This window comes from Chelon labrosus (assembly GCF_963514085.1).
Source record: "Chelon labrosus genome assembly, chromosome: 9".
Taxonomy (NCBI): Eukaryota; Metazoa; Chordata; class Actinopteri; order Mugiliformes; family Mugilidae; genus Chelon; species Chelon labrosus.
This window is the reverse complement of record NC_140359.1, coordinates 29,381,242-29,394,973: the sequence shown is the minus strand read 5'-3', so window position 1 is coordinate 29,394,973 and position 13,732 is coordinate 29,381,242. Positions and strand designations below refer to the sequence as shown.

General features: G+C 38.4%; 1 protein-coding gene across 2 annotated transcripts in view; it reads right to left on the bottom strand.

Annotated features, from left to right (window-relative positions):
* Positions 1-609: 609 nt before the first annotated feature.
* LOC311493571 (uncharacterized protein) overlaps positions 610-13,732 on the bottom strand; it is a 63,592-nt gene continuing 50,469 nt past the window's right edge. For both annotated transcript variants that reach the window (XM_084552299.1, XM_084552298.1), the window contains 17 exons: positions 13,342-13,413; positions 12,450-12,476; positions 11,283-11,342; positions 11,024-11,095; positions 10,080-10,151; positions 9,188-9,214; positions 8,017-8,076; positions 7,758-7,829; positions 6,826-6,897; positions 5,934-5,960; positions 4,763-4,822; positions 4,504-4,575; positions 3,562-3,633; positions 2,670-2,696; positions 1,774-1,845; positions 1,487-1,555; positions 610-1,268 (listed from right to left, as the gene is read on the bottom strand). In XM_084552299.1, the coding sequence (XP_084408425.1) occupies positions 1,138-1,268; positions 1,487-1,555; positions 1,774-1,845; positions 2,670-2,696; positions 3,562-3,633; positions 4,504-4,575; positions 4,763-4,822; positions 5,934-5,960; positions 6,826-6,897; positions 7,758-7,829; positions 8,017-8,076; positions 9,188-9,214; positions 10,080-10,151; positions 11,024-11,095; positions 11,283-11,342; positions 12,450-12,476; positions 13,342-13,413 (1,064 nt within the window). In that variant the 3' untranslated portion in view covers positions 610-1,137. The remainder of the gene's footprint in view (positions 1,269-1,486; positions 1,556-1,773; positions 1,846-2,669; positions 2,697-3,561; positions 3,634-4,503; positions 4,576-4,762; positions 4,823-5,933; positions 5,961-6,825; positions 6,898-7,757; positions 7,830-8,016; positions 8,077-9,187; positions 9,215-10,079; positions 10,152-11,023; positions 11,096-11,282; positions 11,343-12,449; positions 12,477-13,341; positions 13,414-13,732) is intronic.

Sequence of the window (13,732 nt, the reverse complement as noted above, 5' to 3'; positions counted from 1 at the left end):
CACTGACTTACATTTTAATATCTTCTCATTAATCTTATTAATTATTCCAGTAGTTTATTCTTTTCATGTTCTGTCTTGTCTGTCTCTCAGCTGTGGTGCTTCTGTCAGTGTAGCTTAGCATTAGAGCTTTTATCCAATCATATTCCAGCCATCATGTGTTGCTGGAGTCAATCTGCCTGGGCCTTCACAATTAAAACAGCGTTTTACCGTCCTCTGATTGGACGGTCAGAGAGCCGCTCTGTTTAAGCTAAGCTAGCGGTTCATGTTCATCTGTTGCTAGCTGCACAACGCTAACGTTTTGATAGCTATTAGTTGAAGCCACCATGGAGGAAGGAGGAGAGGCTATCCATCTGGTTGCAGATCTTCTTAGAAAGACATTTTCACGGCGGACTTTGAAGGAAAAGCTGGATATTGTGAGGAAAGGCCGCCCAACCCTGGAGCTAGCTAGCCTGACCCAGCCCTCCACTGTCTGTTAATATCTGTGAACACAAACATACAGGAGAACTCTTTTCCTCACAAACACCTTTCATCAGACGTCCAACTTGATAGTTGAACATATTTAATCAGACTGATCTGAAAATCTCTCCAGAATCTGGAAAAAAGACGCGATGCCTGTTGAGGATTATGTAATTTATTTCATCAATGCAAAAGCAAACAAGCAGTAACTGAATAACTGTTAAACATCAATCAACAATCCAGGGGCGATTCTAGGGTCAGACCTTTAGGGGTGCTGAGCACCCCCCTCCAAAGACTGGAAAGACAACAATAAATGAGAGAACACATCGTCCTCTAATGTCAAACTACTGTGTCCCAAAGCTATCATTTGGTTTATAAAATAAAGAAAAGAAATTGCATTTAAATGAGAAGATGAGGTAAGAACAATGATAGGCAGTATTAGTCTTAAAGTTTGGTTTTAACATCAACATATATGCACAAACCAGAAGCTTAATATAACCTGTGGACAGTGGTTGATTGACAACCTGCACTATCAGCTTACCAGAGAGAGAGAAACACGTCAGCTAGTAAACTCCTACTGAACAATAACAACAACAGTAAAGGTTAGGGCTGCTGCTAATGACTGGAATGTGTTGGTGCTGAGTGATAAAGCAGGGCTGTTGTTGGTTATTCTTGTTGTAATTAAGCTGCAGCTGCTGCCTCAGCACCAACTATGGCTGCCATGGCTGCAGCTGTGACTGCAGGGTCTCTGAGGGTCACTGTGATCTCAGCAGGTTTTCCAGGGTCCTCTTGATTTTGACCAGGGAGGTTTACTGTGAAAATAAATAGATTAGTCTTCAGACTCTCCCCAGACATTTCCCAGGGAGCAGAGGTAATGTCTCTCTTCTCATATTGTGATCAGTACAGCTAAGATTCTCAGCTTTCAGTTTTATAAACTGTATTTAATCACTACATTACTGACGCTAACCCTGGATGAGAAGAATAGGAGAAAAGGAAACTGAAAGTTAAGAGACATCCCTCCAGCACTCACCAGTGTCCAGCTCAGGAACAGGAGCTAGCTTGAAGACAGGACGTCCATCATCAGATTTCTTCTCAGCCACTGAAAACCAAAACAGCCTCTAGTTAGAGGGTTCGTCATTAATGACTAATCACATCAGCTTTCATGTCTTATAACTATTTGTCTCCAGTTGATTTCAGTGTCTCTGTCTCTCTCCTGTTACATCAGTCTTTCTGTGTCTGGTTCATCTTTTCCTTTGTGTTGTATCATGTCTTTGTTTTAAACTCTATTAGTGTCATGTTGTGATTCTTTGGACTCACCCAACTCTTCAGCGTTTTTCTTCTTCTCCTTCAGGTCTTCATTCAGACGTTGAATGTCTTTTTTAATCTTGTCTGTAAAACAGATTGACAGAGTTCATCTCAGTGTATACAGTTAACATGGAGCAACAATAATGTTCCAGATGAATGAAATGCCTCTAAAGTGTTTGTCATGTCTCTGACAGATCAAGTCTTGTCAGGATTACTTCCTGTTGTTGTCATTTCCAGTACCTGCTCAGCTCCATGATGCTTCTACTGATATTTCCTGCTCTTATGGTGCTGGTTCCTCTCCTAGAAGCCTAGCTGATATCCAACATCTAAACAGTAGCCAGAGTCTCTCTACAGCTTCCTAACCAGATGGAGGAATGTTGCATTCAGGTACTGTGTAGAGCTGGTCCTGTTACCTTGCCTTAACTAACTTTATATGGAGACAGATGTGCTACCCTGACCTCTACTGGTGGGGAGGTTCATAACAGCCAGTATCAGCCAGCAGTGAAGCAGCACTGCACTTTGATGAACTCTGAAGAGCTGTATGGTACAGGGAGTGGAAGCAGCATTTGGTCACTGGGAGTTGGTGGACTGAGTGAAATGATTAGACTGGCTGCAGTTACTGTCCATCCTTCTAAATGACACTGACCTCAGAGCTCAATGACAACACTGTTTGATGAAATACAAGTCTGGATGTAGAAATAGTTCTGATGATAGCTGGAGATTATTGAGGAGAATGATGACTTTGTACTAATCTACAGCTGTGAGTGATGATGATGATGATGATGATGATGATGAGAGACTGAAAGCTGACTGTACTGCTCACTACTGACTGTTGATGATAGACAAGAAATATAGAAATATTCAACTCTGATCTTAATAAACACTAGAACAGAGAAAATGTGACTCACTCAGATCAGACCAACGGACACGGTGCTCTGTAAGAAACAAACACATGAAACAGATAACAATGAACTGATCCATTAATAGAGAACTAAACATCAAAGATAGATTCTTTCAAATGGATTATAAATGTAGTGTGTCTCTAAATGTTGTTCATTTGAACTTTTAGTATTGTAACAAAGCCAATGAATCATTAAACATCATCAGCAGTAGAAAGAGAAGAACAGATCCATCTTTAATGTGGCTTCATGTGTCTACACCTCCAGAGAAAACCTCAAACACATTCAGTTTATCATAGATAAATGTTCCCATTAGAGAAGACTGAAGCATGTTGATTGATTTAATATGAAACCACTGCTGATTCATGTTCTGTTGAAGGACTAATAGATGAACTGACTCTTTCACATGGATCAGAAGATAAAGGAACATCTCTTCATTGATGGATATTTATAGGCTTTTCTTGCCTCTTTATTCACTTTCAGCTCTTTTGTTCTGACTTTCATGTTTTTAGTTTCAGTTTTCTGATTGTTGATGTATTAGTTTGTTAATCTTTGAGAGTTCCTGTCAACTGATCCATGTCATCATCTTGATTCATCTGAACTTTACTACAGACTTGGTTTTAGTTCCAACTCTATGATGTTGTTGTTCCACATTATTTCTTGTTGTTTTCTTCACTTTGATTTTCTGACTTTGTTCAGAAACTTGTTGCTGCACTTCTTTCTTTATTACTTCACCAACTCTCCTTCTATTTCTTTACTATTTGTCTCCAGTTGATTTCAGTGTCTCTGTCTCTCTCCTGTTACATCAGTCTTTCTGTGTCTGGTTGATCTTTTCCTTTGTGTTGTATCATGTCTTTGTTTTAAACTCTATTAGTGTCATGTTGTGATTCTTTGGACTCACCCAACTCTTCAGCGGTTTTCTTCTTCTCCTTCAGGTCTTCCTTCAGACGTTGAATGCCTCTTTTAATCTCGTCTGTAAAACAGATTGACAGAGTTCATTTCAGTGTATACAGTTAACATGGAGCAACAATAATGTTCCAAATGAATGAAATGCCTCTAAAGTGTTTGTCAAGTCTGTGACAGATCAAGTCTTGTCAGGATTACTTCCTGTTGTTGTCATTTCCAGTACCTGCTCAGCTCCATGATGCTTCTACTGATATTTCCTGCTCTTATGGTGCTGGTTCCTCTCCTAGGAGCCTAGCTGATATCCAACATCTAAACAGTAGCCAGAGTCTCTCTACAGCTTCCTAACCAGATGGAGGAATGTTGCATTCAGGTACTGTGTAGAGCTGCTCCTGTTACTGTGTCCACTTCTTAAAGGCCTCAGATAGAAGCCTTGACTAACTTTATATGGAGACAGATCTGCTACCCTGACCTCTACTGGTGGGGAGGTTCATAACAGCCAGTATCAGCCAGCAGTGAAGCAGCACTGCACTTTGATGAACTCTGAAGAGCTGTATGGTACAGGGAGTGGAAGCAGCATTTGGTCACTGGGAGTTGGTGGACTGAGTGAAATGATTAGACTGGCTGCAGTTACTGTCCATCCTTCTAAATGACACTGACCTCAGAGCTCAATGACAACACTGTTTGATTAAATACAAGTCTGGATGTAGAAATAGTTCTGATGATAGCTGGAGATTATTGAGGAGAATGATGACTTTGTACTAATCTACAGCTGTGAGTGATGATGATGATGATGATGATGAGAGACTGAAAGCTGACTGTACTGCTCACTACTGACTGTTGATGATAGACCAGAAATATAGAAATATTCAACTCTGATGTCTCTCAACCACAGACAAGAAAGAAACTGAAAGTTAAGAGACATCCCTCCAGCACTCACCAGCGTCCAGAGCTTGCTTGAAGACATGACGTCCATGAGTGAGTTTCCCAACATCAGAGCTGTTCTTAACCACTGAAAAGCACAACAACCTTTAGTTAGAGGATGTGTCAATGACTAATCACATCAGCTTTCATGTCTGATCTTAACTTTAATCAGTATAGTGCAGTTAATATTTCTCTTTAACTAGTGTTGTATTTCAAACACTCTCAGTTCAGATATAATTAAACATCAAAAATAAATTAAGTTCAGGTAAACTCACTTTGAGGTGGCAGAAACACTCTGCTCTGGCTGCGTCTCAGGGGCTGTAGATCAATGTCCCCTGTACAAAAGGATAAAGTATATATTGAGTCAGTTCCATGAACATTTTTAGGATATTCTTTTGATGGCGTCACAGACTTTGTATTCATTTTATTTGAACGTAAAATGATTTTGACTGTCACAACGATAAAGTGTATGTAAACAAAACATCAGCATTTAACATCAGCATTTAACATCAGCATTTAACATCAGCATTTAACATCAGCATTTAACATCAGCATTTCCTAGCTCTTCTGCTGCTGAGCTTCTTTTCAGGACCTTTCACGAGTACAGTATATAACTGTCATTATCTCATGTCTTTCTAGTGTAATACTTGGTGCAGCTCCTACTGGAGTTAGTTGTTTTATTCATGATATTCATAAATGTCAGTATATTTAACCTGCTTACCACCTCAACCCTCAATCTACACTAGTTGGTTGTTGCAGCTTCTGATTAGCCACTGTAAACCTGATGCAATATGTAAATATTTTTTGTACCACAACATATTTGTCTGTCTTATCCTATTTTTTTTTTTTGTATCTTTTTTGTATCTTGCACTGTTGTTCCCTGCCGTTGTAACACCCTAATCTCCCCATGGGGATGAATAAAGTCCTATCTTATCTTATCTTAACAGGGATCCCAGACCTCATTATTTGTCCTGTAGTTTCTGTGTCAGGAGGTTTGTCAACGCTCAGCTTGAAGAGTCATGACTCATGTGTAGATAGTCAGCTGTTCACTTACACTTCAGGTTTGTCATTCTTGTTTTGTAGGTGTTTTGTGTGGTATGAAGTTAGTTTTCAAAGTTTGCACCAAAAGTCAATGAATTGATTTGTAATCTGACAGGTTTAGTAGCACTAAGACTGATCCTAAGGTCACATCTGGCATTCTCAGAAGAAAGCAGAGCTCTGATCACATGTGCTCTGCTTTCTTCTGACAATGCCACAATACAAACTGTTCCATTTTACACAGAACACATTTACCACTGTACTAATCTACAGTTGTGAGTGATGATGATGATGAGAGACTGAAAGCTGACTGTACTGCTCACTACTGACTGTTGATGATAGACAAGAAACATAGAAATATTCAACTCTGATCTTAATAAACACTAGAACAGAGAAAATGTGACTCACTCAGATCAGACCAACGGACTGGTTGCTCTGTAAGAAACAAACACATTAAACAATTAACAATGAACTGATCCATTAATAGAGAACTAAACATCAAAGATAGATTCTTTCAAATGGATTATAAATGTAGTGTGTCTCTAAATGTTGTTCATTTGAACTTTTAGTATTGTAACAAAGCCAATGAATCATTAAACATCATCAGCAGTAGAAAGAGAAGAACAGATCCATCTTTAATGTGGCTTCATGTGTCTACACCTCCAGAGAAAACCTCAAACACATTCAGTTTAACATAGATAAATGTTCCCATTAGAGAAGACTGAAGCATGTTGATTGATTTAATATGAAACCACTGCTGATTCATGTTCTGTTGAAGGACTAATAGATGAACTGACTCTTTCACATGGATCAGAAGATAAAGGAACATCTCTTCATTGATGGATATTTATAGGCTTTTCTTGCCTCTTTATTCACTTTCAGCTCTTTTGTTCTGACTTTCATGTTTTTAGTTTCAGTTTTCTGATTGTTGATGTATTAGTTTGTTAATCTTTGAGAGTTCCTGTCAACTGATCCATGTCATCATCTTGATTCATCTGAACTTTACTACAGACTTGGTTTTAGTTCCAACTCTATGATGTTGTTGTTCCACATTATTTCTTGTTGTTTTCTTCACTTTGATTTTCTGACTTTGTTCAGAAACTTGTTGCTGCACTTCTTTCTTTATTACTTCACCAACTCTCCTTCTATTTCTTTACTATTTGTCTCCAGTTGATTTCAGTGTCTCTGTCTCTCTCCTGTTACATCAGTCTTTCTGTGTCTGGTTGATCTTTTCCTTTGTGTTGTATCATGTCTTTGTTTTAAACTCTATTAGTGTCATGTTGTGATTTTTTGGACTCACCCAACTCTTCAGCGGTTTTCTTCTTCTCCTTCAGGTCTTCCTTCAGACGTTGAATGCCTCTTTTAATCTCGTCTGTAAAACAGATTGACAGAGTTCATTTCAGTGTATACAGTTAACATGGAGCAACAATAATGTTCCAAATGAATGAAATGCCTCTAAAGTGTTTGTCAAGTCTGTGACAGATCAAGTCTTGTCAGGATTACTTCCTGTTGTTGTCATTTCCAGTACCTGCTCAGCTCCATGATGCTTCTACTGATATTTCCTGCTCTTATGGTGCTGGTTCCTCTCCTAGGAGCCTAGCTGATATCCAACATCTAAACAGTAGCCAGAGTCTCTCTACAGCTTCCTAACCAGATGGAGGAATGTTGCATTCAGGTACTGTGTAGAGCTGGTCCTGTTACCTTGCCTTGACTAACTTTATATGGAGACAGATCTGCTACCCTGACCTCTACTGGTGGGGAGGTTCATAACAGCCAGTATCAGCCAGCAGTGAAGCAGCACTGCACTTTGATGAACTCTGAAGAGCTGTATGGTACAGGGAGTGGAAGCAGCATTTGGTCACTGGGAGTTGGTGGACTGAGTGAAATGATTAGACTGGCTGCAGTTACTGTCCATCCTTCTAAATGACACTGACCTCAGAGCTCAATGACAACACTGTTTGATTAAATACAAGTCTGGATGTAGAAATAGTTCTGATGGTAGCTGGAGATTATTGAGGAGAATGATGACTTTGTACTAATCTACAGCTGTGAGTGATGATGATGATGATGATGATGATGATGATGATGATGATGAGAGACTGAAAGCTGACTGTACTGCTCACTACTGACTGTTGATGATAGACCAGAAATATAGAAATATTCAACTCTGATGTCTCTCAACCACAGACAAGAAAGAAACTGAAAGTTAAGAGACATCCCTCCAGCACTCACCAGCGTCCAGAGCTTGCTTGAAGACATGACGTCCATGAGTGAGTTTCCCAACATCAGAGCTGTTCTTAACCACTGAAAAGCACAACAACCTTTAGTTAGAGGATGTGTCAATGACTAATCACATCAGCTTTCATGTCTGATCTTAACTTTAATCAGTATAGTGCAGTTAATATTTCTCTTTAACTAGTGTTGTATTTCAAACACTCTCAGTTCAGATATAATTAAACATCAAAAATAAATTAAGTTCAGGTAAACTCACTTTGAGGTGGCAGAAACACTCTGCTCTGGCTGCGTCTCAGGGGCTGTAGATCAATGTCCCCTGTACAAAAGGATAAAGTATATATTGAGTCAGTTCCATGAACATTTTTAGGATATTCTTTTGATGGCGTCACAGACTTTGTATTCATTTTATTTGAATGTAAAATGATTTTGACTGTCACAACGATAAAGTGTATGTAAACAAAACATCAGCATTTAACATCAGCATTTAACATCAGCATTTAACATCAGCATTTAACATCAGCATTTAACATCAGCATTTCCTAGCTCTTCTGCTGCTGAGCTTCTTTTCAGGACCTTTCACGAGTACAGTATATAACTGTCATTATCTCATGTCTTTCTAGTGTAATACTTGGTGCAGCTCCTACTGGAGTTAGTTGTTTTATTCATGATATTCATAAATGTCAGTATATTTAACCTGCTTACCACCTCAACCCTCAATCTACACTAGTTGGTTGTTGCAGCTTCTGATTAGCCACTGTAAACCTGATGCAATATGTAAATATTTTTTGTACCACAACATATTTGTCTGTCTTATCCTATTTTTTTTTTTTGTATCTTTTTTGTATCTTGCACTGTTGTTCCCTGCCGTTGTAACACCCTAATCTCCCCATGGGGATGAATAAAGTCCTATCTTATCTTATCTTAACAGGGATCCCAGACCTCATTATTTGTCCTGTAGTTTCTGTGTCAGGAGGTTTGTCAACGCTCAGCTTGAAGAGTCATGACTCATGTGCAGATAGTCAGCTGTTCACTTACACTTCAGGTTTGTCATTCTTGTTTTGTAGGTGTTTTGTGTGGTATGAAGTTAGTTTTCAAAGTTTGCACCAAAAGTCAATGAATTGATTTGTAATCTGACAGGTTTAGTAGCACTAAGACTGATCCTAAGGTCACATCTGGCATTCTCAGAAGAAAGCAGAGCTCTGATCACATGTGCTCTGCTTTCTTCTGACAATGCCACAATACAAACTGTTCCATTTTACACAGAACACATTTACCACTGTACTAATCTACAGTTGTGAGTGATGATGATGATGAGAGACTGAAAGCTGACTGTACTGCTCACTACTGACTGTTGATGATAGACAAGAAACATAGAAATATTCAACTCTGATCTTAATAAACACTAGAACAGAGAAAATGTGACTCACTCAGATCAGACCAACGGACTGGTTGCTCTGTAAGAAACAAACACATTAAACAATTAACAATGAACTGATCCATTAATAGAGAACTAAACATCAAAGATAGATTCTTTCAAATGGATTATAAATGTAGTGTGTCTCTAAATGTTGTTCATTTGAACTTTTAGTATTGTAACAAAGCCAATGAATCATTAAACATCATCAGCAGTAGAAAGAGAAGAACAGATCCATCTTTAATGTGGCTTCATGTGTCTACACCTCCAGAGAAAACCTCAAACACATTCAGTTTAACATAGATAAATGTTCCCATTAGAGAAGACTGAAGCATGTTGATTGATTTAATATGAAACCACTGCTGATTCATGTTCTGTTGAAGGACTAATAGATGAACTGACTCTTTCACATGGATCAGAAGATAAAGGAACATCTCTTCATTGATGGATATTTATAGGCTTTTCTTGCCTCTTTATTCACTTTCAGCTCTTTTGTTCTGACTTTCATGTTTTTAGTTTCAGTTTTCTGATTGTTGATGTATTAGTTTGTTAATCTTTGAGAGTTCCTGTCAACTGATCCATGTCATCATCTTGATTCATCTGAACTTTACTACAGACTTGGTTTTAGTTCCAACTCTATGATGTTGTTGTTCCACATTATTTCTTGTTGTTTTCTTCACTTTGATTTTCTGACTTTGTTCAGAAACTTGTTGCTGCACTTCTTTCTTTATTACTTCACCAACTCTCCTTCTATTTCTTTACTATTTGTCTCCAGTTGATTTCAGTGTCTCTGTCTCTCTCCTGTTACATCAGTCTTTCTGTGTCTGGTTGATCTTTTCCTTTGTGTTGTATCATGTCTTTGTTTTAAACTCTATTAGTGTCATGTTGTGATTTTTTGGACTCACCCAACTCTTCAGCGGTTTTCTTCTTCTCCTTCAGGTCTTCCTTCAGACGTTGAATGCCTCTTTTAATCTCGTCTGTAAAACAGATTGACAGAGTTCATTTCAGTGTATACAGTTAACATGGAGCAACAATAATGTTCCAAATGAATGAAATGCCTCTAAAGTGTTTGTCAAGTCTGTGACAGATCAAGTCTTGTCAGGATTACTTCCTGTTGTTGTCATTTCCAGTACCTGCTCAGCTCCATGATGCTTCTACTGATATTTCCTGCTCTTATGGTGCTGGTTCCTCTCCTAGGAGCCTAGCTGATATCCAACATCTAAACAGTAGCCAGAGTCTCTCTACAGCTTCCTAACCAGATGGAGGAATGTTGCATTCAGGTACTGTGTAGAGCTGCTCCTGTTACTGTGTCCACTTCTTAAAGGCTCAGATAGAAGCCTTGACTAACTTTATATGGAGACAGATCTGCTACCCTGACCTCTACTGGTGGGGAGGTTCATAACAGCCAGTATCAGCCAGCAGTGAAGCAGCACTGCACTTTGATGAACTCTGAAGAGCTGTATGGTACAGGGAGTGGAAGCAGCATTTGGTCACTGGGAGTTGGTGGACTGAGTGAAATGATTAGACTGGCTGCAGTTACTGTCCATCCTTCTAAATGACACTGACCTCAGAGCTCAATGACAACACTGTTTGATTAAATACAAGTCTGGATGTAGAAATAGTTCTGATGATAGCTGGAGATTATTGAGGAGAATGATGACTTTGTACTAATCTACAGCTGTGAGTGATGATGATGATGATGATGATGATGAGAGACTGAAAGCTGACTGTACTGCTCACTACTGACTGTTGATGATAGACCAGAAATATAGAAATATTCAACTCTGATGTCTCTCAACCACAGACAAGAAAGAAACTGAAAGTTAAGAGACATCCCTCCAGCACTCACCAGCGTCCAGAGCTTGCTTGAAGACATGACGTCCATGAGTGAGTTTCCCAACATCAGAGCTGTTCTTAACCACTGAAAAGCACAACAACCTTTAGTTAGAGGATGTGTCAATGACTAATCACATCAGCTTTCATGTTTGATCTTAACTTTAATCAGTATAGTGCAGTTAATATTTCTCTTTAACTAGTGTTGTATTTCAAACACTCTCAGTTCAGATATAATTAAACATCAAAAATAAATTAAGTTCAGGTAAACTCACTTTGAGGTGGCAGAAACACTCTGCTCTGGCTGCGTCTCAGGGGCTGTAGATCAATGTCCCCTGTACAAAAGGATAAAGTATATATTGAGTCAGTTCCATGAACATTTTTAGGATATTCTTTTGATGGCGTCACAGACTTTGTATTCATTTTATTTGAATGTAAAATGATTTTGACTGACACAACGATAAAGTGTATGTAAACAAAACATCAGCATTTAACATCAGCATTTAACATCAGCATTTAACATCAGCATTTAACATCAGCATTTCCTAGCTCTTCTGCTGCTGAGCTTCTTTTCAGGACCTTTCACGAGTACAGTATATAACTGTCATTATCTCATGTCTTTCTAGTGTAATACTTGGTGCAGCTCCTACTGGAGTTAGTTGTTTTATTCATGATATTCATAAATGTCAGTATATTTAACCTGCTTACCACCTCAACCCTCAATCTACACTAGTTGGTTGTTGCAGCTTCTGATTAGCCACTGTAAACCTGATGCAATATGTAAATATTTTTTGTACCACAACATATTTGTCTGTCTTATCCTATTTTTTTTTTTTGTATCTTTTTTGTATCTTGCACTGTTGTTCCCTGCCGTTGTAACACCCTAATCTCCCCATGGGGATGAATAAAGTCCTATCTTATCTTATCTTAACAGGGATCCCAGACCTCATTATTTGTCCTGTAGTTTCTGTGTCAGGAGGTTTGTCAACGCTCAGCTTGAAGAGTCATGACTCATGTGCAGATAGTCAGCTGTTCACTTACACTTCAGGTTTGTCATTCTTGTTTTGTAGGTGTTTTGTGTGGTATGAAGTTAGTTTTCAAAGTTTGCACCAAAAGTCAATGAATTGATTTGTAATCTGACAGGTTTAGTAGCACTAAGACTGATCCTAAGGTCACATCTGGCATTCTCAGAAGAAAGCAGAGCTCTGATCACATGTGCTCTGCTTTCTTCTGACAATGCCACAATACAAACTGTTCCATTTTACACAGAACACATTTACCACTGTACTAATCTACAGCTGTGAGTGATGATGATGATGATGATGATGAGAGACTGAAAGCTGACTGTACTGCTCACTACTGACTGTTGATGATAGACAAGAAACATAGAAATATTCAACTCTGATCTTAATAAACACTAGAACAGAGAAAATGTGACTCACTCAGATCAGACCAACGGACTGGTTGCTCTGTAAGAAACAAACACATTAAACAATTAACAATGAACTGATCCATTAATAGAGAACTAAACATCAAAGATAGATTCTTTCAAATGGATTATAAATGTAGTGTGTCTCTAAATGTTGTTCATTTGAACTTTTAGTATTGTAACAAAGCCAATGAATCATTAAACATCATCAGCAGTAGAAACAGAAGAACAGATCCATCTTTAATGTGGCTTCATGTGTCTACACCTCCAGAGAAAACCTCAAACACATTCAGTTTATCATAGATAAATGTTCCCATTAGAGAAGACTGAAGCATGTTGATTGATTTAATATGAAACCACTGCTGATTCATGTTCTGTTGAAGGACTAATAGATGAACTGACTCTTTCACATGGATCAGAAGATAAAGGAACATCTCTTCATTGATGGATATTTATAGGCTTTTCTTGCCTCTTTATTCACTTTCCGCTCTTTTTTTCTGACTTTCATGTTTTTAGTTTCAGTTTTCTGATTGTTGATGTATTAGTTTGTTAATCTTTGAGAGTTCCTGTCAACTGATCCATGTCATCATCTTGATTCATCTGAACTTTACTACAGACTTGGTTTTAGTTCCAACTCTATGATGTTGTTGTTCCACATTATTTCTTGTTGTTTTCTTCACTTTGATTTTCTGACTTTGTTCAGAAACTTGTTGCTGCACTTCTTTCTTTATTACTTCACCAACTCTCCTTCTATTTCTTTACTATTTGTCTCCAGTTGATTTCAGTGTCTCTGTCTCTCTCCTGTTACATCAGTCTTTCTGTGTCTGGTTGATCTTTTCCTTTGTGTTGTATCATGTCTTTGTTTTAAACTCTATTAGTGTCATGTTGTGATTTTTTGGACTCACCCAACTCTTCAGCGGTTTTCTTCTTCTCCTTCAGGTCTTCCTTCAGACGTTGAATGCCTCTTTTAATCTCGTCTGTAAAACAGATTGACAGAGTTCATTTCAGTGTATACAGTTAACATGGAGCAACAATAATGTTCCAAATGAATGAAATGCCTCTAAAGTGTTTGTCAAGTCTGTGACAGATCAAGTCTTGTCAGGATTACTTCCTGTTGTTGTCATTTCCAGTACCTGCTCAGCTCCATGATGCTTCTACTGATATTTCCTGCTCTTATGGTGCTGGTTCCTCTCCTAGAAGCCTAGCTGATATCCAACATCTAAACAGTAGCCAGAGTCTCTCTACAGCTTCCTAACCAGATGGAGGAATGTTGCATTCACGTACTGTGTAGAGCTG